Here is a 27,004-nt window from a genome sequence, read left to right on the forward strand (position 1 = left end):
CAACATACAAGCAACAATACAACTATAAAGCTATGACCAAATACTTATTAGAGAAATCACAGATGTTGGATTAAAAATGAATATTTTCCTGTTTAATCTTCTTTTAAACTATGTACTTTTGAATTTATAATGTTATTCTTATTTGAGTTGTGAGAATTTTAAAAAGTTGCACATATCGTACATGTCTTGCAGTATTCTTATTAAAAGTTTTATGAGGATTTCAAAAATCACCTTTATTTTAACAATACATGTGATTCCTACATAGTAGTATAAGTTTTTTCATAAAACTACAATTTTTTTAAATTTATCTTTCATCCTCTTACTGTTTGGGAACCTCAAATAGGCATCATTGAATCACCATTATCATGTAGTTTGAAAAAGACTTTACTTAACACTTATGACTGGACACCTTGTATATGAGGTACTTCCACTTGAAATTTCTCCGATCATATCACCTTTGTTTCCCAGCGAGCCTTAGGGAGACTAAGAGGCTTGTATAGGTTCAGAGGCTTGTTGTCTGAGGCTGCAAAACTTCAGCTCGTGCAGTCACTAATACTGTAAGTATTTTACTACTGCTTCCCTGCATATGGCAATAGCATTTCTCGGGAAGATGCATCGGTTGCAACGTCTCCAAAACTCGACAATCCGTTTCATTTTCTGTTTGAAAAAATTTGATCATGTCTCTCCCTTTCGAGAAGTAGCTAGTCTGCTTCCCGTTGAAGCCATGTGCAGGTTGTTGACGTGCTGCATGACCCACAGAGTGTTGTCTCTTTGTAAGCCCGACTATTTACGCGAGAGGCTTTCTCTTCGTAACGAGGTTTCCCAGCGCAGGACACGTCAGGGTGGCAGGCTTTTCACCTACCAAGAGTTTCTCTAGAGCTTGGGAGGAAGAGCTTCTCATATTTTGGTCCCTCGTTGTACAATGGTCTACCCGACGGCCTGAAGGTTGTTGCATCTTGCAAAACATTTAAAGAAAAACTTAAAGATATGTTTTAAAAAAATGTGTAATTATTGTATAGGTGTATAATGGCCAAATAGTAGAATAAGATATTTAGCATAGCTGAAAACCTGGTGTACTAGAGAAACGCTTAATAAAGACATTTTTTTATTACTTGAAGAACATCACTATTCCCGAAGATGATGTTCTTCATCTATTATACGGAATACGACACTAAGGGAATTCACCCTCATCTGAAGATGCTTTCATATGGCAGAAGGCTCTAAGAGTTATGGCTGGGCTCTTCTTCAGAAGTTTGTAGAAATATTTTCCCACGTATTATAGACTGATTATGATGTATTCTTGCTGTAAAGATGTCTCTTATAACTATCTTCTATTTAATGACAAATTGAGCTTTATGACTCTTGAAGGTACCTACGAGGTAAAGAGAATTGGTAACTACATCCAAGATTTCCTTATAAACCTCCCACCAACGATAAGCGGTGTTCAACTTCAGCTAATTGCAAACAACAATGCACTTGAACTGTAGCAAGTGTTCAGTGCGGGTAGATATACTTGTAACTCTGTGAGCGTTGTGGTTTAATAGGGTCAAAATTCATACAAATCAATTACAGTACGCATCATGTACTGTATGGTTAGTGACGACGCAATCTACGTATGTAACCTAACCACCAACTATTGCACCCAACCAGTCCACCTTGAAAGTCTACATTGGTCGAAATACAAACACAGACACCAATAAAATACCTAGTAAAGAAAGGTATAGACAAGCCAACTTTAAACTCACAAATTTGTACTGCATGAGGGTTAACCTTGTTGTTAGCGAATTTCTCATATAGGGAATACGCTATTACCATAGGTCTCATATTAATACCTGGACCCGGGACCGACTTGCTTTTTCGTTTTGAAGACCCCAGAGCCCCAAAACACCATCTGTTCAGATTCATATATATATTTAAATACATTATTGAAAACTAAATACCTAGCCTACCCTTTTAAAACTCATTTTATTAGACAATTTTTAATATCAAAATAGTAGCCCGTTAGCACAATTACAAAGCAAAAATAATCCGATTTGTATTAAATTTGGTACCAACGTCTAAACCTACATTTATTCGAATGAGTTCGCGAACCAGCGTGCTCGGACCACGAGAAACAGGATTTATGAGGTGAAAATTGGGTTTTCTCATTTTTGACCCTAAAACATAAATATCTGAATTTCTCTCTAAATAATTTTTAAGAGCTTGAAAAAAAATTTTGGTACATATCCTGAAATGTTTTTGTACGGTTATTGGTTTCGGAGAACATCCAAACAATTAATTGTAAATTTAAAATACCCATGTTATTCTTATAGAGAATAAGTCAACTGTTGTAGTTAGCTTATTTATGAATATATTTTGATCAAACTTGGCCGATTTATTTATTTTATATTAAGCTTTAATATTTTCGAAAAAAAAACATTTTACTACCCTCCCTGTAGCAGCAAACCTAGGTACTCGTTAAATATAATATTATTCAAATAGATTTAATTGAAAATCAAATCAGGCAAATCGACATTCGTTTAGTCTGCAGGTTTGCTGCGACGGGGGTTTTCATCAAGTTGCACTACATTCTTGACTAATGTGTCTCTCAGTTTTGAATCTAATACTCAACTTATAATTATTAGAAAATATGGGATAGTTTTAAAGCACAATATCAACATTAGATACCAGTTTATTAGTTAATAAACGTAACAGTTTTTATAGGAGTACAATAGTTACCAAATTCAACAGTCACACAGCAATGAATAAAATAAATTTGCTTTTACGTTCAATAACAATCGCTACCTACATTATTACACTTATATTTTTTTGTTACATATTTTAAATACAATGCGACATCTGCTTGAAACATGTATAGTATTTAAAATTATTCTACGTCGTTATAAACTCTTAAATAAAAAAATATATTTCACGAATCTCTTGAATAACTTGTACTAATGTTATTTACTTTGATAAACTGCAAATATTCTATGTTATGCAATCATGAAATTGGAATGATAAAACAAGTATCCGATTTTTGTGAATACGTAAAAGACAACATGTATTTACAAGCTGTTTTTGTCCAAGACTATTATCATTTAGATAATTTGAGAAAATATACAACACATGAAAATTAGCCACAGACGTTTTTTTTTTTTTTACAATTGCTTTTTTAAAATATCTATTGTTTTATTAAAAGCAATTGTTCTAATAAATCCTTCATGATCAAGACATTAAAAAATACAGTATGAACTGTTTTAGCCTGTTTTTAAATATTCATGAGTTAATAAAACAATATTTAAACATGCCGTAACACTGAATAATGACGTAGTTCGACATAGGGATTTTATACTGTTGCGTTATTTAATTATTAATTTAATAAGTTTGTATAGAAATTCCGTTGTAAAAATTATAAACAGTAGGACCTCATACACAAACAATAGTTAGTTATATTAACACCATTTTAAATAATTACGTCCTTTTAAAATGGCGAATTTATTCGATATAAAAACTTTAGTTAGTCGACAAAAATACAACATTTAGATAGCTAATACAAATAAAAATATAATTAGTTATGTACTCTTTTATGATAAACATAAACAATAGTCGTCCTAATTGAAAATTGGCCATTGAAGTATGAGAACAATAGCTACAATATGCATTAATATTTACCCTATTATCATATGGTAAATTTGTAGACTGATATTGTACTATATGAGCGACGGAAAAGTTTTAAGAAAAGATTAAATTTTTGAAATTTACTTAGTTCCGTATTTTGAATTTAAAAAAGCACTGCTATGTATAAATACCCGACCTTTTCCCCAAACTATTCAAAATTGGATACATTTAAATACATATCTTTGTTAGTATCCATACAATTGAGCAAATATATACATTAAGGTTCACAACATTTATACACATAAGCTGAGAGTAAATTCTTGACATATCTATATGATGTCCCTAAATTACATTTATTTTTACAATAATGAAAAAGTATACATATCCTCAAAGAATAAATAAAACAGTCTACTAAAGTGTATTATACGTATTATTTGGTGTTGTTACAATTTCTCTTTATAGGATGTTTGTTTCATGTTCGTTCAAACTCGGATACTACCCGTTTCGTCTTTAGCACAAAACCTTACAAATAACTGTACACAGATCTCTTTTACTAAATATATTACATAACACCATCGTCTTATCGTACGGTAATAAATACTAAAAATACAAACACATAATATTATATAAAACGTGGACTCGGTGAGGTTAAAAGTAGTGACTACGACTATGTTTTACCGTAGGCTAACTGTTGCAATCCCCTAGATAGGAATTATCTGTTAATTCTACACTTTACGGTTTATAGATACATGTTTAATTGGGTTAAGTTCATAAAATGTCACACCAACTTATATAGTTAAATTTAAAATGATTGCTCTGTGACATTTACTATGTGACATGATAAGTGATTCACAGTAAGAATGAATCACGTCGTTCTTTAATGCCACCTAATAATCATAACTTTCGTATGTTTAATTTGGAACAGTAAATTATAGAAATAATTTAATTGGGTCGAAAGTAGTTTTTTACATATTAACAATACATTTCAAAGTCAATTTAACTCCCTTTGGCACCTTGTCATAAAAACTAGTGGACGCATGTCTGAATTAAGTCAATCAAAAATCCGTAGACATCCACGACCTACCATTACATTTTTTAATTCTAGATATACACATGTTCAAAACAGGAGCCAAGCTAGTTTAAAAACATAACGATTTACGAAGAAGTAAGTGACTCCTACAACATTTGTACAGCTTGTATTTCATCTCAAAACTGTATAAATAAAAAACCTACCACCTAACATACTTTTTATGAAAAATCCCGTAGACGTCATAGAAATGCCATAACTAAAGTTTGGGCAGTGCTTAGACAAACAATCATGTTGATTGAGTAAATATCTCAGCTATAGATCGGCTATGACGATACACACTGCGTCTTACCACCTTTCTGCACCACGGATATAATTTTCAAAATGTGTTTTTAACACTAAACGGGTCAATATAACATAGCTACAATAGTAAAATCATGAAAAAGCTCTATTCTGAAAATAACATATTCGATCAAATACGAAGCGTACTTAAATATTTTATCTATAAGATGGAATCATTTGTTTAAAATCCTAGTCCTGACAAAATAGATCCTTAGTAACACATTTTAAGCAAACAATTGTATAGTCTTGATCGTACTGCATACGTTAACTTACACAAATGCAGGGGTTAAATGTACAGGTCACATCCCTTGGTGGAGGTTTCCAAGGGATTGGCAATATGCTAGGAGGGTCCTAGAGGGTCTACGGTCTGCAGAGAGAAGTGTCTGTAGGAGAGATACTCTGCAGGGCCTGGCTGTTCTCTCTTAGCACATTCCCTCTGTTTTTTTAGCTTTAGATAGCCCAGGACGGAGACCAGGACGATGAAGACGACAAACCCCATGCAACTACCGACGATCAGACCCAGACGACGAGTCAGGATGGATCCTCTCCCACGGTCTTGGTTCTCTAGACCTTCTTCCCCCTCCAGAGTGCGCACCTGAACACCAATAACAGTTAACATCTCAGACATATAGACGTCTTCCTATGTTGCGTTTCATAAATAGTTCAAACAAATCGTCGGGAACGGGACGATTGGCACACATTTTTGGATCTTCTGTCCATGGCAGTATTGGCACAATCATTTGAGCGGAATAAGTAGTAGGGTCAACTCGCCTGCTTGGAAAAGGCACGATTGGCACAACCGCTCGACCTGGTAGACGCAATCGAACGAGGGAAAACGGGAAGTTTAAAACCCCCGTCAACTCTGCTACGACAGTTATTTGCCGGTAATATTGCGTATTTTCAAAGGTTAAGTTAGGTTAGGTTAGGTTAGGTTAGGTTAGGTTAAGTTAGGTTAGGTTAGGCTAAGTTAGGTTAGGTTAAGTTAGGTTAGTGTAGTTTTATTTGGATCGAGCTAGCGCAGTGACCATAGCTGCAGATTTGTCGCGCAAACTTACACCTTGCTTACTTCAATAAGCACCACAGCAGGGAATTTGTGAGGACAAAACCATTTACATTTTCCCGCATTCTGGCTACCTGGCTGCTACTTCCTTACCGGTCTGTTGTGCCAATCGTGCCTTTCCGAACCTTACAGGTTGACCCTTCTTAATCCCCTCTAATGATTGTGCCAGTCGTGCTATTCCAAATCGGCTAAAAATGTGTGCCAATCGTTCTACGGCCAAATCGTCCACCTTGGTAGGACTGGTATTATCTCAATAGGTTAATCTAGTCTCACCTCGGTACACCGGCTCATCTGGGAGTCAGTGAGGTGTGGCACAGGGTCCCCCAAGAGCACTTCACCGGTCATGTTGGCCTGCTGGCGACTGAGGGGTGGGCCCCAACTGCCCAGCCCAAGAACACAGATCAGGTAGCGTGTGTCAGGAAACAGCCTGACCAGTTTCACTGACCTTGCTGATCTGTCCAGGAACTTTCCACGGACCTGAAAATAAAACGTGGGTTGGACTTGATAAATAACACGAAGACAGGATAATAAACACACTATTCTCTTCGATAATGCATTTTCAACATACTTTTTCTATAAAGTTGCGATGATGTTATATTAACACCTTAGACCTTTTTCAATGTCTCATTAAACTATATTGCTTACACATTCTTTTTAATTACTCAAAAGGAGTACCTCTTACGTTTGTAATAAAAAAAAATTAGTTATATAGAATCAATTTATATTATTCAATTATAATTAATTATATACTCAACGACTTAACTTGAAAAGCTAAAGTATGAATATTAAATACCTTAGTAGATATTCTGAACACACTTCAAGAATGTATATTAATATAAGATATTTTGAAAATAATAGTCAATTAAAGTTTTGATTTCAGAAAGAAATATATAATAAATTTGTCCACTTGAATGTGAAAGACATAAATAAGACAACATTTTTTGAAATGAATTGCTATTAAAAAATCCAACGTCTTCTGGAAACCTCGAGTATACCGCACTCCTGGTAGAATTAACGGTAGAATTAAGGTTTGCACGTATAAACACATACACGACCAAGGCTTTCAAAAACTGCAATAAAAATTTACTTTAAACTGCTATAAATATCTTAATTTTAGGTTAAAATCAGATCCATGCTAGACTCTGTTCTGGGAAAATTCTCGACTCGTTAAAAACTCCTATTGTGTCTAAATTAAATTAACTTTAAACATTTGAGAAATATATTTGAACATTGTAAAATGTACAAACACTGATACAAACCATTAAATTGTACAACTGACTCACAACAGAAAACAATAAATAATTCACCAATCAGCTGGTATTAAAATATAGGAAAATAGAATATTATTAATTGACACTAGATTGATTATATATCAACTTCAAAAAACATTTAAATATGTTTAACGTTGGCTGTTATGGGTAGCCAATTAACCCTGATGGTTTTCAAAATAACAAAGAAAACGTAAACGAAAGAATCGCAACATAAGTTTATTACAAGCTTGTAATAGAGTAGTTCCACAGTAGGGTTCGTCCATGGAATAGAACCTTATTAAACCTTGTCAAACCGAGAATGAAGATTGTTTCCAAGTAAAACCAATAAATTATATGTTTGTAATATGAGTTTAACTAGAGTTCTAGGCTAAATTTATTTTTTTTTGTTTAAACATACCTAACTGTTTTAATAAGTCTTATCCTAAATGTTGTTATGTGTGAAAACTAATGCCAAACTTTTAAATCATAGCACATAACCTTTAGAGCATACAGTAAAATACATCTCGCAAACCTTTAAATTTTGCCTTTGAAACTACATTATTTAGCCTTCATCCATTTAAGGTAATCAGAGGGCTTTAGTGCAGTTTCCAATAACTATTTCGTCTTTCTTACTTATTTAATAGATTCAAATATATTTAAATGAGTAGATTTATCATTAAAATCTATTGATTTTGAATAAAAATTACAATTTCTGTAAACCTAGCATAAGTTTGTACGATAGAGAGGTTTGGTCAGAGATAACTACCTATAAGACTATAAAATGTACAATATGGTATGAGATTAGCCATCATAATATTAAGCCTTGTCCAGCTTAAAAAAATATTCAATTTGGCTAGTAAATTAAAGAGTTATTAGTAAGGAAATTATACAGTTTAGCAACAAACATGTTTTTAATTGTATACTCAATGTGAAAAAGACTGTTCAAACACCTAATTATTATGCAATTACATTAGATTAACTTCAAGACCATTAACAGAATCCTTTTCCAAAATTGTACGGTTTAAAACTGACTTTACATAGAAACCGCATCTGTTGTAAATTCAAAAATAATGTTCAAGTGTCCAAACAACCCTCATTTTTCCATAATTTAACTCAAATGGCTAAATAATTAAAATCTTTGCCTTTTAGTGAAGTACTGTTGTTTTTAAATGTTACTTAAGTTGAATATGTCTTCATTCAAATAACCTATTGCAACTGATTAAAATTAAATGTAATTAATGATTGGAATCGAATTGAAGGAACTTTTTGTTTTGTTTTTTGTATGTTCCATTTCAGTGTTTTATTTAATAAAACACTTTAATACATAAAGGTTTTATTTTATATCCTATTTTATCCTGAGGCATTGAAGGTGTCTTTTGGGGGAATACAGTGTTTTTTTTTTATAGAAAATACGTGCAAATCCATATCTCACTTACAAAATGTATTTAAAAATATTTGTCGGTGACACTTGATTAATTTAAAATTTTTTATGGTTTTAAGCTACCTACTTTTGAAAATAAAACGATCGAATGCCAATAAAAATTGCCCTATTTACGTGGCAACCTTATTCAAATGTTAAAATTATGTGGATTTGAGTTTGTCATCCATATGACTATAAACTCAAATTACACCCATTTCCATACTTTCCTTTCTAAGCCTTGTTGAAATATGTTTTCTTTTTTTCAGACTGTGGCTGTGACCGGCCAGATAATAGTTTTGCATATTAGCTGGATGCTGAACGTAACATAAATACAAACTTAAATAAGCAGTTATGAATGTAATATCTTAATTTATTTTGATATTATGCTACAATTAATTGTAACTTTCCTGGTCGTAAGCTACACTAATAAAAAACTGTTGAATGCCAATACAAAATAAAGCAAACCTGTATCAGATGGCAAAATAATGTATATTTTATTTTATTTTTAATATAATTAGTTTTACCGCGTATTTAGATCAGTATTTACGTTACCGGTAGATTAAAATGTCTTAATAAAAACAAAATCTGTTGAAAATCAGCATTTTGAATGTTTTATATTTATTAACCTCCCAAATAAATTAAACACAATTCATCACTGTGTGGTCCCTGGTACTGTCTCCTTGTGTTACAAAGAACAAAACTACACATTTTATTTACCAGTAAAACAAAAATAGAGAACGGGTGCTTATAAGAACAATTATTTCTTAATTCTAATTTATATTACCGCCTCTCTTCCAGCAGGTCCTTTCTTGTCCAAAGCATGGTACGCGACCCTATATCCATGTAGGCCGGAGTGGTTGCGACTTTGCCATGAAACGAGGACACTGAAAGGCTGAATGTCCTGGATAGCAAGTTTGAGAACCAGAGGGGCAGAGCAGAACCGTGGAGGCTCCAGTTCCAGGAAAAGGAGGCCACGGAGCTCTGGAGGATGTTCACACCTGAGATTAGACTTGGTGAGACCCACGAGCTTTTGGTGATCCCTAAGCCACTCCCACAGCTCCTGCTGTTCACAACCGCAGTGAAGAGGATTCTCTGCACAAGGATAAACGGTTAAACAATCAAGTTCTTATGTATCATAAATAAAGGATTACAGAAAGTATATTACCCACATACAGTATTACCCTCATGTATAGGATTGTTATTTTAAACACAAGACCATTAACATTAGAAAATGATTAATACATTGCTTGTTTCGATAAGGTTAAGTTAACTTATCTTGATTCGGAATTTTCATTCCATGAATGGATCTTGAATTATGTCTTCCTCCGTCTTTCTGAACTTAATATTGGTTTATATTTCGTATTAATTTATTTATTTAAGTAACAGTAAATTACCTGTTGAACTAAATATATATAGGCCTAAATGTATATTTTCAAAAAGACTAACTGCACTTTTACTACCTTGTTTACGAAACATTCAGTGTATATGGAAATGTCTGCTAGCCGTAATCCAAATACTTGGATTTTTCTGTTACTTCGAAATTATATAACGTTTGGAGCCGATACTTTGCTTTACTAAAAAATTGCATCGTTACGAGAAGCCTTCGTCAACATGTTATTATACTACCAACAGAATCAACAATCTGCATGAATGAATTTATCAATTATTCATATTGTTCACCAAATTGATATGTCATGCACCTATTGAAGTTTTAACAATTTTAGCTATAGTAATTGTGGTTTTTAAGAGTTTCAATATGTCTCTTTGCAACAGTGATTGTACCATTGCTTGATAATCATAATCCATAATTCCAACCCATCACAGAGAGCATCACTGATCCCTTCCAGATTCAGACTACTGTACCAGCTTTGAAAATGTAACGTTTAATTCCTTCCAAGATGTAGACCGGCACATTTTCCAATATGGCAGACAACTTTGTTATTTCTCATGGAACACTCTGCATTTTATGATTGTTTTAGAATGGAAATGTGATTTAAAAATGTTTTTGTTCTTGACATTTTTTTAACTACTCGTTTAGGAGTTACAGCGTGTTAAACCGAAGACAAAAAAGGCTTGTGGTGTACATTCTGCATCCTGTAGCTCCTAAAGAAGTTGGTTTAGAGAGAAAATGCAAAGAATAAATAAGTCTTAAGATCGCATAAACATCCTAAAAAGACCATAAAATCAGAGTGTTCAAAATTAAAGTTTGCTGCCATATTGGAAAATTATGGCCGTTTTTGAAACATCGGAATCAATATTTTAAACGTATTTTATGATTTTATTAGAGTGTTGATGCAATTTAAGGACTTATTATTTATTCTTTGCATTTTCTCTCTTAACTTACTCGTTTAGGAGCTACAGGATGCAGAATGTACACCACAAGCCTTTTTTCTAAGGTTTAACCATTGACTATATAACCACAACGTTTAACACGCTGTAACTTCTAAACGAGTAGCTTTAAAAAAAATGTCAAGAATTTAAAAACATTTAAAATCACATTACCATTCTAAAACAATCATAAAATGCAGGGTGTTCCATAAGAACTACCAAGGTTGTCGGCCATATTGGAAAAAGCCGGATATATTTTAAAATTCAAAACCATCCCAAAAACATCTTAAAAAATAAAGGGGAGTGCCCCGTAAGAATTTAACTCTATATCTCATAGTAAAAAAGTTAGCTATTGGTTCACTGCAGTTGGGACACCCTGTATAATAAAAATTAAATAATTTAAAACACATCCCTTAATGTTCGACCATATCGTGAAGCTGTAATGTCCACTACTAAGATACAGAAAGAAGAGACGGAGCTCACATAAAGATCTTTGTAACGATCGTGGCTTTAGGATTCCGCTCATCTTCTCAAAAGTGTCAACTAGAGGTGAGTAAACAGTGAAGATAACTGGTCTAATTTCCTGCAGATAATATGTTTACATTACACTTAGTCGACGAGTGTTTAACAACAGTTTCTTTCTTTTTACTAGATACCAATATAGACTAGACACATCAGTTTCTTCTACAATTGAACCAAATGCCTCGTAGCTTCAATGTCAAATTGAAAACAAATAGAGCTAATTTACAGATTGATTATCCAGCCCTGGATGCTCTTGAAAGAATCCACAAACGTACTTGGCTTAGCGTACTAACCTAACCTAACCTAACCTAATCTAACCTAACCTAACCACACCGACGCCTGTAGATTTTGGAAATAAAAATGTATGCGTTTTATTCACATTCCATGTTTTTCCACAATTATGAAACATGTAATAAACTAATGGCGTTATACAAGACTGTAAACCAAATAAGAGATTAATTCTATCAATGCTAGGAGACTCGTGCGCAAATTGTGCATAGTAGGGTCTAAAACATGTCTTGAAGGCAAAAAAACATGCAATTTAACACTTTACTTCTAAAATATTTCGTTTGAGACACTTATTACGAGAATGAACTAATTTACAATAAGTTAAATTTTGTTGATTGTAGATCTGTACCATAATTTGTTACCTACCTCAAACAGGTACAATTAGGCTATCACTAAAATGCTAGCATTTTCATGGACTGTTTTGTCCATTGGGTAGTATTTGATGGTGATTAACATTACACTGAAGACAATAATTAGGCAATAGTTAAGTAGTGGTTATTAAGTTACGATTGACTTTTAAAACCACATTAAAAAAAGTTGGTAAGCAACACTGGATTTTTTAACTCGAAAAATAAATCATACTCTAAGGGGGCGAAGCCCTAAATCAAACTACCAAATGGTATTGTTTAAAGCTTTAAATCGTATAAATCGGTTAAGTGTGGATCGCGAAAAATGGGTTTAACAGAGACTTCCCTTATTGTACCAAACCTTCATTGGAATTCTAACTTCTATAAAATAAAAAATCTCTAAATATTATCACAATTTTAATCTTAGCTTAGAGTTTTAACCCTTAAGATGAAATTTAAGTTAAATCTCACCCAATGTATTAATTATTGTCGATATTTAAAACGGGGTTTGAAATAGCCATTGATTCAATGATAAGAGTCATTTTAATGAATGAAATATTCTAATTAGCTAGAGTTTCTCTGAAACATCAGATTTTGAAACAATATTGTCAACTAATAGGCCTACTAACACTAAACAACCTTGAAAAACTTTTACTTCTTAGTCAGGATAACTTTCTCTGTGTTAATGGAAATAATCGTGCTGTAACAAAATATAGCTATTGTTGAAGACGGTTCGTATTATATTTCAAACAAACTTGCATCTCGTGTAGCACATTAACAAAGCGTGATTAGTGTAATGACATTTTGACGGCAAACTTCACTTCACCACGTAAATCTTGTGGAGCGAAGTAGAATATCAGTCTAAAGTAACAAAAAACTCTAAATATTCGAGTTACAACATTTTTTTTAAATCTAATTTTAAACTTTTGCCACATTTTAGTTTTGAATTGTTAATGGTTTTATTTTATTTTTTATTTTTACGATAGTAGGCTATTACTGAAGGGCTCTTTGTAAGACCGAGATAAAGAAGAGATAAATATACATGTTTTATATTTCTACCCAGACTCGTGGTTGTATACGCGTTCCAAAATTATAGAGCAAATTTTACATGTTTAATTTTGAAATGCCTATCATATCTCTAAGTATTATACAACGCTCCAGTCTGGGATTGTTTTTACACATTACTTTAGGTTGCGGTGTTATCATTTAGATCAAATTCATTGGTGATTTGCAAGATCTAAACCCGGGGTGCTCATAGATCAACTCGCTCCCCAACCTATGTGACAGTAAATATAGCAAAGAATTAAGTTTTTTTGTCGTATCCGACAAATGTCTGTTGATATTTTCTAGCACATTTTTTTGTTTATTATCATTAGTCTTGTAATTGAAAAAATCACGACCCCTCAAGGAAAACATTTTGTCTTTCAGAATTTGGGGAATAAGAATTATCGATTAAGAACAACGAAATCCTCAACAAACATTCAATTAGTAACTAGCTCGTCACAAACAAATATATGATGGGTGCAGAAATTTCGTAGAAACTGGTTGTGTGTATGACAAAAACAGCACAGGATGATTTTGGACATCCGGAGAAAAAGTTGAAAAGGACCGTAATAGAAAGATTAGGAAGAAAAAAATAACGGGCAATCAGCTGATACTGATACGTCAGTGAAATTTAATTCTTTGTCTATAAAATTTAATATAAATAGTCGACTAATAGTCTTCTCTTTAATTTTGAAACTCCCTGTATATATACATGATGTAAAAGGTAGGATTATGTGAAAGCTAGTAGTTTTCAGCTAAAATTTCCAATCCACTCTCAACTCTAAGGCTGAAGCGGAGTGGCATGAGTTTGAAAGGACTTGGAGCTCTAATGCCGTTAAAACCGACTGTATAATGAGTTCGTAGTGAACATGCCTTTGAAATCTCTATCTCATCACTTAACACTCTGCTGCGCTTAGGAAATTTTATATATAACGATAGGTTTTGACATTTTTATTCGCGCTTCTTTAAAATTAATAAGAAAACACGTTGGACTAAACGAGTGGTGGTTTTTTTTATTCCGAGAATAATTATTTGTTTTTAAACAATATCCAATTTTTTTTCGGGAGTTGATTTTGAAATAGTATTTAAAAGAACAACAGGAAATCGTTTGAGCTTCATTAGGAGCTGATGGATAACATTTTGTTCTTTGATATTTTGGAACTTTTTACAATAATTTGTCGTCGTCGTTAGGATGGGCTGTTGAGATAAAACGTAAGTAACTTTTGACAATCAGATAAATTCGCTTAAACATATTATGTATATCGCATCGATTGGGGATGTAGCTTTGGAAACTGTTGGTAGATATGTAGTTTACTGAAAGATAGTCATTAAATAAATTCCTCTGTTCATAAAATATTGAATTAATGCATAACGGTACAATACTAAAAAATATATTCTTTCACGTGAAAGGTTCCAAAAATCTTAGCAATCAAAGCATATCGAACAACGTAACAAAAACAAATTTTGTTCGGTTGTAAATCCTATATACTTTACATGAGAAATACTTATGTAAAGCAAAATTAGAATATTTCCAGAGTCTCTTGAGATAAGAGTAGTGAAAGTTGATGGAAATGTCTCAAGAAATGTGATGTCGTGTTTAGTAGAACTAAGAAAACCATCTCATTAAACACACGTGTGGATGGGAATGATACATTCTTTGGTAGAATGGGAAAAATGTAAAGCTAGTGACTGTGCCATTATAAGTTTTAATGAAACACAGACGAAAGAAATTGAAATGGAACAAAACAAGAAAACGCAATGAATCGTGTTGGAACCGGAAAAGAATTATTACTCATTAATAGATAAATCACTAGAATATAGGAAACTTCCCCTAGGCTGCAAATGGAGTAACCTATCCACCCCAACCTCGGCTTGGGAAGTATTTCAACAACCAAGACCTATCTCGATTTTGAATCTCTGAGATTTGGTAGGAAATAGTAACCCATCAGATATCCGTTTATATGAAACGTATAGATATTCTATTTAAAAAAAACAAACTGAAAAGTAAATAATAGTTAATGCACTGCCCTGTTTTTTATTTGGTGAAATAATAGATGCAAAAGATTATTGAGGATGTAACTTGCGTGTGCTATTAGATAATTCACAGGCCGAGTCGATAGTCATAGCGCTCACAAACCTAAGTACTCATTAAAACTAATGTTATTTTTAAAAGGAAATAAATCTCACTATTTTAGGGGAATGTTTTTTTTTTAATCTAACCAAGTAAATTGAAATTCACTTAGTGTGCAGGTTTGCTGCGGTGGGGGTATTTTATTGCAGCATATTTTTATTCGTGTTATAAAAATACTTAAAGGTATAATTTATCTATTTAAGATTTAAGATGGCAAAGGACGATACATAAGATAGGGAATGCAGAAGTTTGTGGGTGTTGTGGGGGGGGGGGGGGGGGTGTAAGAGAGGTTGCTAGTGGGATCACGCTCAATTGCAACCCTCTAGGGACCAGTAATATCTGAGCTGTCAACTCGGAGATAGCGTTAGTGTTTTGCAAATTCCTCAAGGAGTGCTAAATAAGTTGATCCTACTTATTGGTTAAGTAATTAGTTATGGTACACTGTGATTAATTTTTCTGTTATAATACAATTTCCTATGATAATAACGGAATAAACTATTGTCATATGTCCGATAATAAGACCTAGACCAGAGACTTTACGTTTTGATATTCCTAGAGAAAAAAAACGCACTTAATTCAAACTCAAATTGTTCTACACCATGTTTGTTGAACCCAGCCAGGCCCAGGCCTCAACATAGAAATATGGAACGGAGTTTTACGGGGATAGGAGGGGGTAAAAACGAGTTTTTATTATGGTTAACTCCCTAAACATAAAACTGTCAGATTTCTTGCCAAACAATTATGTAGAGCTTAAAATGAATCATATAGTATATTGAAGAATTTCGTACGCTTGGTTGAGGAGGAATTCCAAAAAACTGTAAATACAAAACAACCATTTTATTCTTATAGAGGATAATAAACGTTTGTAGATTGATTGTTCATAGCCATATTTTGATTAAAATCATTTATTCCATTCCAAGCTTTTAACATTGAATTAAAACAAAAATGTTATTACCTTCTTGTAGAAGCAAACCTAAGTACCTAACTAATCAAATGTAATTTAAATTGGGAATGAATCTAACATGCTTAATGTAATATTTTAGTAAAAATTCAATCAGCCAAATGGAAATTCGTTAGTCTGCAGGTTTGCTACGGAGGTGTTTTTCTATCGAAATGGTTCTTTTATTATTAAACTGAATATGATTGAAAGCAACACAACACAATATTATTAACTTTTCGCCAAAAAAAAACTTATTTACTTTTACAAGATATTTCCACACGGATTTGGACGTAGTGGCTCATACATTGAAAGCCATTATAAGTGAATGAACGTAAACAAATAAAATAAATAGATGTAAAAGAATAAAAATGAAAATTCCCAAAAATAATACCCTTATTGTCTAAAAGTTTTAAAGAATTTAATATGAAATTCAGAGTAAGACTTTAGTCAGCAAAATCATTGTTATCCTGTAATAGAGCCCGAAACTGCTCAATTTATACTCCATTTACAGTCGTCTAAATTTAAATTTTCATCAGTAACAGAAATCATGCAGTTATTTCAATTTATTTTGCTTCAAAATTTAGGTTTGATAAAGTAATACATGCTTCATTGTCATATCTGAATTTGTAGTTATTTTTTCTTCGTTATCAATAATTATCGCTTAGCAATCATAGAGATGGTGACACCTATGTGCTTATGTTTACCCAAAACATGAGTGAAGGAAGAGTGTATAATGGCCTTCATTTGCTTTGTTACTGACTAAGAACAGCTGTTTCATTAGTCAGGATCATTCATCATTAGTCAGGAACCATCAAAAAGCTAATGACTTTTCTCAGGATCGACCCGACAATTTTTTTGCTTGCTAGGTGATCACTATAACTATTCAGCTACCAATCGCTGCACGTCGGCTTCTTGTTTCCAAAATTTTAAAATTCAATAAAGATTTGTAAATGTCAAATATTTTATTGATTTGCACCTTCGTTTCTTAATTTATAGCAGATTTACTAAGTGCAGAGTCTGCCATATAAAGACATTTGGGTTTACTGAACGGCAATACCTAAATATCAGACTCCATTGATTTATTGATTATTATAATCGTTAAAAACATGGCTTTTGGTTAGACTAAGTTAGTTATGAGTTGAATTAATTACCTATGTTTGATGGTAAAAAAATACATTCTATGTACCTTAATCTGCTTATTGTTTCAACGAGATTCTAGTTATTCTTCGATAACTTGGGAAAAAACAATGTTCTTTATAACAATAATACTACAACGTCCCTCGTCCCGTAGTGGACTAAAAGTCTAATAATATTTTTCTAAGTTTATTGTATTAAATGTCACTTTTAATTAATACAAAGTCGATAGTAATTGAAATAAAATGAACACCAATAAAAATTGTGCAAATATGTCCACGACAATTCAACTGTTGTACACAATTGTTGAGCGAAACACTGATACTAAAATACTGTACATGATTATAAAACTGAGTCAATATTTGCTTTTTGGGTAATTGCCTCTTTAGTTTATTACAGAGGTGTTTAGTAAGTAAACACTTACTCTAACGATCTAATTATATTACGATTGTATGGACAGTTTATGTTTTCATGTACGATACAAATTAGTGGTCAATATCGTATTAATATATCGGCAGTAATTAACTATACAATAAATAATTCTAGCATGCGGCAACCTGCCAAAACAAAATATATTATAAATGATATAAAGGAAAAATCGTTTTACCTGCGACCGTTTTTTTAAAGTAGCCATTTCAGTTCAGTTCTTAGAATTGAAAAGTTTCACTTGACAGCTGTTTACTTTCATATTAGCATAGTTTCATTTCATATCAGCATAGTTTCATTTCATATCAGCATAGTTTTTCTCATATCAACACAGGTAACGGACCATAGAGGTTCAAGTATTGAGAGGAAAGAATTAAAATTGTAATGCTTCGAACGTCAACTAATCAGCAGATCAGCTGATCAGTTGACAATTTTAATTGTTGATCTTACTTGTTCCTGTTGATACTCGCGTATTCTTAACCTAAGTTGGTGGAAGTATACTAGGAAGGTAGACTAAACTGTTTTAAAAATGTCATATAGTGAAAGTGAAGTTGACGAGATGGAAATGAGAGCACAAACTGCTTATAATATTCTATAATATTCGATGCTGAGATCTAACTCTTTCACTATAATCATTCAGCTGTCCAAAAAAAATTAAATGTAATATTTCCCTAATTGTACCTGATACAGTATTTATGGTAAGAGTACTGCTAGCAGAACCTATTGCCTGAAAAAGGTAACTTATTATTTAACGAAGTTTTACAAACACGTGATTACATGAAATCAGCTGATTATACAATAAGTCGTTGCATCACTTTCAGTTGCACTGACAATAAACGAAAACATAACCTCTCTAAAAAGTTATCAGTAGTGATTGTTAGTAATTAAATCCAGATTGATAGTAATTAAAAAACGGTGGTAGGTAAAGTAGTGTACGCAACTCGCGTTAATAGTCTTTACGACACTCGTAGAAGTTTTTAAGGCACTCACCAAAGCTCGTGCCTTAAATTTTCTACTCGCGTCGTAAAGACTCACTTAACGCAATCGTTGCGTAAACTACTATTACCTAACAGCCTTATTTTACTCTGTTACCAATTAGTTTTTTTTTCAATTAATATTTTAGTTAATGAAAGAATATTTAGTTGATGTATCAAATTAAAAAACAGACGGATAAGTAGAACATACCTACTGTTAAAACCAAAATGTGTTCAACATGTTTATGGCCCCTGGACTTAAGACGGAAACAAATGTTACTATTTATCCGTCAAATAATCCAACATTTTGTAATCTCGCAGCTTCGACTACACATAATTAACTTGTGCATGTTTGTGTACGCTGTGAAAGTGTTGACAAAATATATGTTTAGGACAGTTGCTTTCGCAATACACCTCGTAAACTGAATCTACTGCATTGTTAGACTAGAAGTAAACCCTGTTTAGGTCAAATAATATTACCATGTTTGAACTATTAAAATGACATTATATGATAAGCAAGTTACCTAAAATATGGAACGGTTTGTGAATACAAATAAGTATACAATCAAACGATTAAAATTTATAAAAAACCAAAAGAATACGAATTAAAGGTTTCTGAAAATCCTGTTCCCCTGTGGAAGTTGTTTTGTTGGTTTGGCTGGATTGAGGGATAGGAATGTTAAAGGTAATATACACATTGCTAAAGCTACACTTTTATGATTGAGTTAAATGAACAACAAGAAAAAATTTGGTTTAGGTATACAGTAGATGTTTTTTTATTGACACAAAATCAAATTGTTTTATAAAAGAGTATAAGAGAAACACAAATGTATTGCATTAGCTATTATCAGGTTATCGGGTAGGTTTTTATTGTTTGTTGTAATAAATATAATACAAAATTACACTACAAAATTAATTATTCATATTAAATCTTGCAATTTAAAAAAGAGTCCGATATAAAAGTGATCTTTATAGAAGGATCTTATAGGATGTAATTTATACTAGTTTTAGCGAATTTCCCATATAATAAGCTATAACCGTAGGTCTCATGGTAAGACCTAGACCCGGGACCGATTTACTTTTTCGTTTTGAGGTCCCCAGAGGCCAAAGACACCATCCGTTCAAATTCACATATATATATATATATATATAAATTTATATTACTAAGTAAATCAAAGTAGCCCTCATTGATGTATACAATAACAATATATATATATTTATTTATTTATTTATTTATGTGTCCATTAGCGCGATAACTCGAGCAAAAATGATCCGATTTTGATGAAATTTGGTACAAACGTGTAAACCTACGTTTATTCGAACGAGTTCGCGAACCAGCATAATCGGACCATGAGAATAGCGGTTTATGGCGGTTTTATGGGGTAAAAATGGGTTTTCCCCATGTTTTAACCTAAAAACAAAAAATTTTGTATTTTCTTTCTCAACCATTTTGTAGAGCTTAAAAAAATAAATAATTTAGTATATTGAAGCACTGTTGTATGCCTAACAGTCACAGAGAAAATTCAAAAAAAGTGTAATTTAAAATTCCCATGTTATTCTTATGGAGAAAATTAAAACTGTTGTAATTTACTTGTTTATGGATATAATGTTGATAAAATTTGGTAAATTTATTTATTTCATCCAATACTAATGACATATTGTCAAAAACACTTTTAACCTTCCCCGTAGCAGCAAACCTAAGCACTCGTTAAATCTAATGTTATTTTAATTGGAAATATATAACTTATGTTTTATTTATGGAAATATTTTGGTAAAAATGTAATCAGACAAGTTGAAATTCGCTTAGTCTGCAGGTTTTCTGCGGCGGGGGTATTTATAATTCAAGTAAAGTGAGTAAACACATCAGTGCCAATATAGATTTTTTTAGAGGTCGAAGAGAAAATCTCTGCAAACTCAGGTGATGCTTTGCAAGTGCAGTTGTTGGATGTTGGCAACGTCATACCGGTTGAGAGATCAAGGCACTAATGCCTGACATAGTCATTAAAGCTGGCTCAGTAATGAGAACTCTTATACGCCCTTGTGCAAGGGAAGTTGGTTTTCGAACATCTTTATATAAACATTTATAATCTAACACAAGGAATTGACGTTTGAAAAATCCAACGTTAGTTTCTTTTTGATTTTTTAAACAGAGCGCGAGTAGAATTTTGGTAATCTCTGAAAGTATGATATTTTAGATATATCTTTTTAAATTAAAAATTTAGCAATTAATGATTAGATTAGTTTAAGAACAATGATGATAAAAACATAAAAATGTTATTCAGTGGCAAATAATATTATGGACGTTTCTTTTTGTGACCAGCCAATAAACAGTTTAGCATATTCCCTCCAAGTTTTGCCAAGGGTTTACCCAGTTTAACACTTCAACAATTCGACGTAGGCTAATACTTAATAGAAATTAAAATCATGCATTTTAAAACTGATTGCTACAAATGTGTAAATAAGTTTGACTTTGGTTTTAATTAAATGTCGTTAATGTCAATCGAGTTCATCTATTCATCTATTAAACTATCTATTAAACTATTATCTTTTAAAGGCCCGATGTGTAACTAACTCACAGACTGACTGATCAGGTATACGAATGTTTACCCACTTCTAGAATAGCTAACGATCTGAAATTTCATACAATTATAGGTATTGGTCCTAAACCACCCAGAAAATTACCTTAAGTGACATTGTAAAATGTTAACCCCCACCAAAAAAACAAAATTAAAAATGGCGGACAAAAAAGATGGATTTAAAAAGACACGTATTCATAAAACTGCTATAGCTCAAAAACGGCAAGAGCTAGCAAAGATTTGAAGACATTCTTTTCATGGTCAAGAATTAAATTTTCTACAAAACCACTTGGGCGTTTTCAGAAAATTAGACCCCTTCATCCCCAAAAAGGCCCTACTTTTAAAATTTGTACATGTCTTTAGATTGTTATCAGGTTAATTAATTACAGCAAAATGGTGTTTCGAGTTGGGACTTTTCCCCTTGGACCCACATTGAGACGTCTACAGATTGCCGTTGAACAGCTACACAGGAATTGCCACTTAAAAAAACTCTTCCACTACAAATGCATGGTGCTCAGCTGCCCACAGCTCCATGGCTAAAATGTCCCCACGTCCGCTTTGGATCACCCCTATCCCCAACACCCTCCGCCACTCACTCGCTCCGGGCGGCAAAGAAAATCGTCAGATAATTTTGCCACTCCCTGTATGAGGACACAACTTAGATGTACCAACGCATAGTATAATAGTACATACACTATACATACACTATAATGAAAACATAATATTCACATACCTTCGGTTTTGAGACTCCTAATCTGCGTTTCTAGTGGGCGGAATGCATTTAGGGGGAGGTTCTCCAGGTAGTTTCTGCTGAGATCTAACAATCGGAGCTTCTTTAATGGTTTGAATGATTCGACAGCAACAAAAGATATCCAGTTGCCGTAAATGTGGAGTTCTGCTAAATTCAGCAAATGTTTGAGTGTCCCTTTTGATATTCTTGTGATTTGGTTATACGATAAATCCAACACTTGCAATGACCTAAGATCACTCGGGAAGTCTTCAAGATCTCTTAATCGGTTATGGCTCAAGTTAAACAGCCTTAAATGACTCAAACCCTGCAGTCTCTCTTGTGGTATGAGCTCTAGCTCGTTTATTCCTAGGTCAAGGGTCAGTAGATTCGGTAGAGACTTGAATGCTCCCGGAGAAACCCTAGATATCCGGTTTTTCCTAAGGTATAGATGAAGTAAAGAAGGAAATGATTCAAAGTCCTTACTGGTAACTATAGTAAGGTTGGTACCACTTATGTGAATCTCTTCTAGCGATGGGTAAAGACGCGCGGAAGACAGATCGTGGACTTGTGTTAAAGGATTCTGCGTCAGGTTCAGCCAAGCTAATGCAGGTAGGTTTTGCTCCGAGAGAGCAGTTGTAGGAATCTGTCTAAATTTGTTTTGAGATAGGTCTAATCTTCTTACTGTTGAACCAAAATGTAAAAAATTTGCAGGTAATGCTGAAAGACTGTTTTTGCTCAGATCCATAGACACAAGATAACTCCAATTGGCTGCTGCGAAGCCAGTGAGCGATCCTATACGATTTTCTTGAAACTGGATTTCTCTAATTTTAGTTAGTCCAGTAAGTTTAGAGACGTCAACTGTTGATAGCTCATTGCTTGATATAACCAGGATTTCAAGAGCATTGCTTCCGTTTATCGCTACATATGGAACCTCACTGAAAACGTTTTCGTTTAAACGTAATTCTCTTAGGTATTTTAGAGACGTAAAAATATTATCTGGAAGGTTTTGCAAGTGGTTACCTGCCAAAGATATACGCACTAGATCTTTGTTAAAGTCAAATACATCCCATGGCAAGTTAAAGATCGAGTTAGTGTCTAAAGATAAATACTGCAAAAGAGGTAGCCCTCTCAACGTGTTAACGTTAATGTCTGATAGGTTGTTTCCAGAAACTTTAAAAACCTTTAATCCTGGTATGTCTAAAAACCTTAAAGAGTTAGCATCCAATCGGTTGTTCTCTAAGTTTAGTTCGTTTAAGTTATTTAATCCTCTAAACGCACCCTTGTCAACTTTTGAAACTGAACAATTTTTTAGGTTTAATACTCTAATTGGCAATCCCTCTTGGAAAATATGTTCGTGTAGAACAATTATCTCATTTTCAGACAGGTCCAGGATCCTAAGTTTTTTTAATGATGTCAAGGCTCTAGCTTCGATATGTCTTATCCCGTTGTTTGACAAATATAATTCTTCGAGCTCATGAAGATCCCAAAATATTTTAACGGATATATATTTCAATTTATTAAGACTTAAATCCAAAAATAACAGTGCTTGCATGGGTGCAAATGTGCCGTCTTCTATTTGCGATATGCTATTGTTAGTTAAATAGACGCGCTGGATAAGCAATAAGTCTCTGAACAAAGTTCGGTCTAGCTTAGTTAGCTTATTGTGTCCTAACCACATAATCTGCACACTCGACTGTCCTTGCAGAGAGTCGTTGTGAAGCCAAGTCAATCCGTTTGAATCAAGTTGAATAGAAACCAACGACGGTGTTTCATGAAGAAATACGTCTCCTAGAGTAGTGAGCAAATTTCCCTGTAAATTTACATGCTGAAGACTTTGCAGGCTGTGAAAAGCACCTGCTTCTATCCTCGTTATCAGATTATTGTGCAGATGAAGCTCTAACAGATTTGGCAGTGGTTCGAAAACACCGCGCTCAATCTTAGCAATCCGATTATTCTGGAGACGAAGCTCTTTAAGCTCATTCACCTTCTGAAATGTGCCTGGTTCCAAACTGTGGATCCAATTACTATCAAGGCTTAGCGAGAATAGCTGAGTACTTCCGTTTAACAGATTACGGGGAAAGTATTCAATGAAATTATCGCTTAAGAACAGTTGGGTAAGGGACGTCAAAGATGTCAAAGCCTCTTCGTCTATCCTCCTAATTGCATTTTGTTGAAGATATATTACTGTCAACATTATGGAGTTTGTAAACGCATCTTTCGGTATTTCTAAAATATTATTTTCTGATAGGAAAATTTCTCTTAGATCCGGGAGGTTTTCAAATACCCCGTTAATATAGTGAATATGATTGTGGCTTAAATCTATAGTCTTAAGTCTTTTGTTTGTTTTGAAAGTAGAAGCATCAAGAAACACCACTCGATTGTGACTCAGATCAATTGACTCGAGGCTCTGTAAAGAAACAAAAGCTTCCTTGTCAATACTTTCTATACCATTGTAATAAAGCGACAGTGTCTTTAATGACGGTAAAGGACGAAATGCATCGCTGTTAATGGCTTCAAAGTTATTTGAGCTCAGATCCAGGAAAGTCAACCCTTGTAGTTTTGAATAACCGTCATCGGGAATAGACCCAATTTCATTCCAAGCTAACCTGAGAGTTCTTAGATGCTCCAGTCTCCTAAGTGAAGCCATTGGGAAAAAATTTAATTTATTCTCTGATAGATCCAATTCTGTTAGTGTCGCTTCGAGCCCTGCAAAGGCGTACTCAGAAGTTCTCTGTAACATATTTCCCTTCATGTTTAACTTCGTAAGATGGAGACCGTAAAAGCTATAGCTTGGCAAATCGGTTATCTCGTTAGATTCCAAGTCCAAACTTCTCAGCACCGTAAGTCCAGTAAGGGATTTTTGAGGAATCTGCTCCAACTTTCCCGCTATTATGCTTAACGAATCCAAGCTCACTTTAATAGTAGAGAAGGCATCCTCTTGCAGCACTTTCAGGCTGCTCTGGGATATCTGTAGTTGGTTTATTCGAGTAAAACTGGGGAAGAAGTCCCCCGACAACACTGTCACCGATTTATCAAGGTCATAGATGCTGAGGGATTGAATCGGTGATGTGATGAGCTCGAGTATGCGTTGGACAGTTTCCTTGTTTGGTCCTGGGCATTCCAGGAAGATGCCATTCTCGAAGTTGTAGCACGGGCAGCTGGGATTGACCGAAAGCTTGGGACAGGTCGGGTTCGGTTCCGACCAAACTCCGAGAATGACCAATAGCAGAAGCCACGGCCGTAGGGTCACACAGGCATTGAACAGTTTCATCTCACCACCATCATGAAGCTGGAGCTGACTCAAGCCACTGATCTGAAACAGTAAACGAATTACGATATATGGTTTGTAAAATATTCCAATTATCTGTATGGATCTTTCATGTATGTGTGAATATATTGAATAGTCTTAAAAGGCATATTAATTTATCATATCCGTATATATCACGAACATGGAAAAAGCCCTACGGGAGTGCAGTTTTATCATTCGCAGCATAAACCAGGGACAAAGCAGTAGTACGCGGAACCTTTTCATTTCTTCCCCATGCATACTCAGCAATGTTGTGTGTCGTATGATAGTGTAGATGAAACTTTTTTATAAATTACTTATAAACGTGAGAGGTCGATCCAAGATAACGTAGATCAACGCTTTCTTCCGATTTTACCTTCTAGTTTTCCCCACCTCGTTTTCCCCACCTCGTTTACCCCACCTCGTTTTCCTCTAAATATCTTCCTAAAATGGTTTTTCAGTTTATGGTCATTGTTATTAATATTTCACAGTTTTAACAAGAATGACCAGCAATTTATTTGAATTAAAGAAAACTTGATTTTCATTGGCTTTGAATTTAGCTTTCAGTGTCGAAATAATTCTTCGAACATTTCAAGGTCGTTTGTTACCATCTCAACTTTTTCTACTTTGCTGTGTAGGTATGAAAGACTATGGTATGGTCAGCATATATCAAGTTAATAGAGAGACGCTGAAGGAAAAAAATTATGGGGCTCAAAACCCCTCCTTGAGGGCTGCCAGTTTGCAAATCAAGCACATCACTCAAAACACTATTAACTTCCATAGCCTGCTTTCTTCCTTTACAAAAATATTGCGACCACTCCAAAGCTCTACTATAATAAAGCGAACACTACTACTATACCACTACTACTCTACTACTGTACTGTATACTACTGTGTACTATGGCGATTGAAAGCTCTACTCTATGCCATATTTTCTAAATTTTGAAAACAGCACATTATGATCCAAAACATAGAATGCTTTTTGAAAATCCAATTACACAGACAATGTTTATATACGTTTGTCAATGGCATCAGTGACAGTACTGACATGTCTTTCTAAAGCAAGATCTTTGCCTTTACCTGGCAAAAACCCCATATTGATTTTGAGAGAAAATAGATCTGTTAAAAATTTTCCAACAGCCTTTTCCAAAGTCCAAAGTCCCAAAAACTTGAGCTACGGTACTTATAACGGATATAGGCATTTATGACGAAATTTTAGATAAACTTCCAGACTTATGAATCGGTACTACCGATGCTATCTTAAACCTGCCTGGGTAGACACCTTGATACTAAGAAATTATAGTAATTATACATAACAATGGGGTGAATAAGTCTAAGTTATCCTCAATAAAAAAAATATTAATACCATCTATTCCAGCACTAGCCTTATTTTTTTAAGATTTAACTATATCTACAATGTCTGAGTCTGACTCAATAAATACAAAATCTTGAATAAAAATATCATCAGTAATATAATCTTCTACAAACATATCACAGCCAAAGTTCTCATGCTTTAATTCAGGTACAATTTGTGTAAATATGCATACAATTTATTTGTAATAACTTTCTCATTACCAGCACAT

General features: G+C 33.6%; 1 protein-coding gene across 1 annotated transcript in view; it reads right to left on the minus strand.

Annotated features, from left to right (window-relative positions):
* Nucleotides 1-2,670: 2,670 nt before the first annotated feature.
* The window catches only part of LOC128998019 (protein artichoke-like), a 43,974-nt gene continuing 19,640 nt past the window's right edge, over nt 2,671-27,004 (minus strand). Inside the window, exons 2-5 of the mRNA XM_054423950.1 lie at nt 22,140-25,449; nt 9,481-9,788; nt 6,300-6,503; nt 2,671-5,561 (exon numbers count right to left, since the gene is read on the minus strand). Coding sequence (XP_054279925.1) covers nt 5,307-5,561; nt 6,300-6,503; nt 9,481-9,788; nt 22,140-25,407 — 4,035 coding nt within the window. The 5' untranslated portion in view covers nt 25,408-25,449 and the 3' untranslated portion in view covers nt 2,671-5,306. The remainder of the gene's footprint in view (nt 5,562-6,299; nt 6,504-9,480; nt 9,789-22,139; nt 25,450-27,004) is intronic.

The sequence above is a fragment of the Macrosteles quadrilineatus genome, unplaced genomic scaffold (genome assembly GCF_028750875.1).
Source record: "Macrosteles quadrilineatus isolate MER2022 unplaced genomic scaffold, UCM_ALF_1.0 Scaffold_7__1_contigs__length_78375512, whole genome shotgun sequence".
In the NCBI taxonomy this organism is placed as follows: domain Eukaryota; kingdom Metazoa; phylum Arthropoda; class Insecta; order Hemiptera; family Cicadellidae; genus Macrosteles; species Macrosteles quadrilineatus.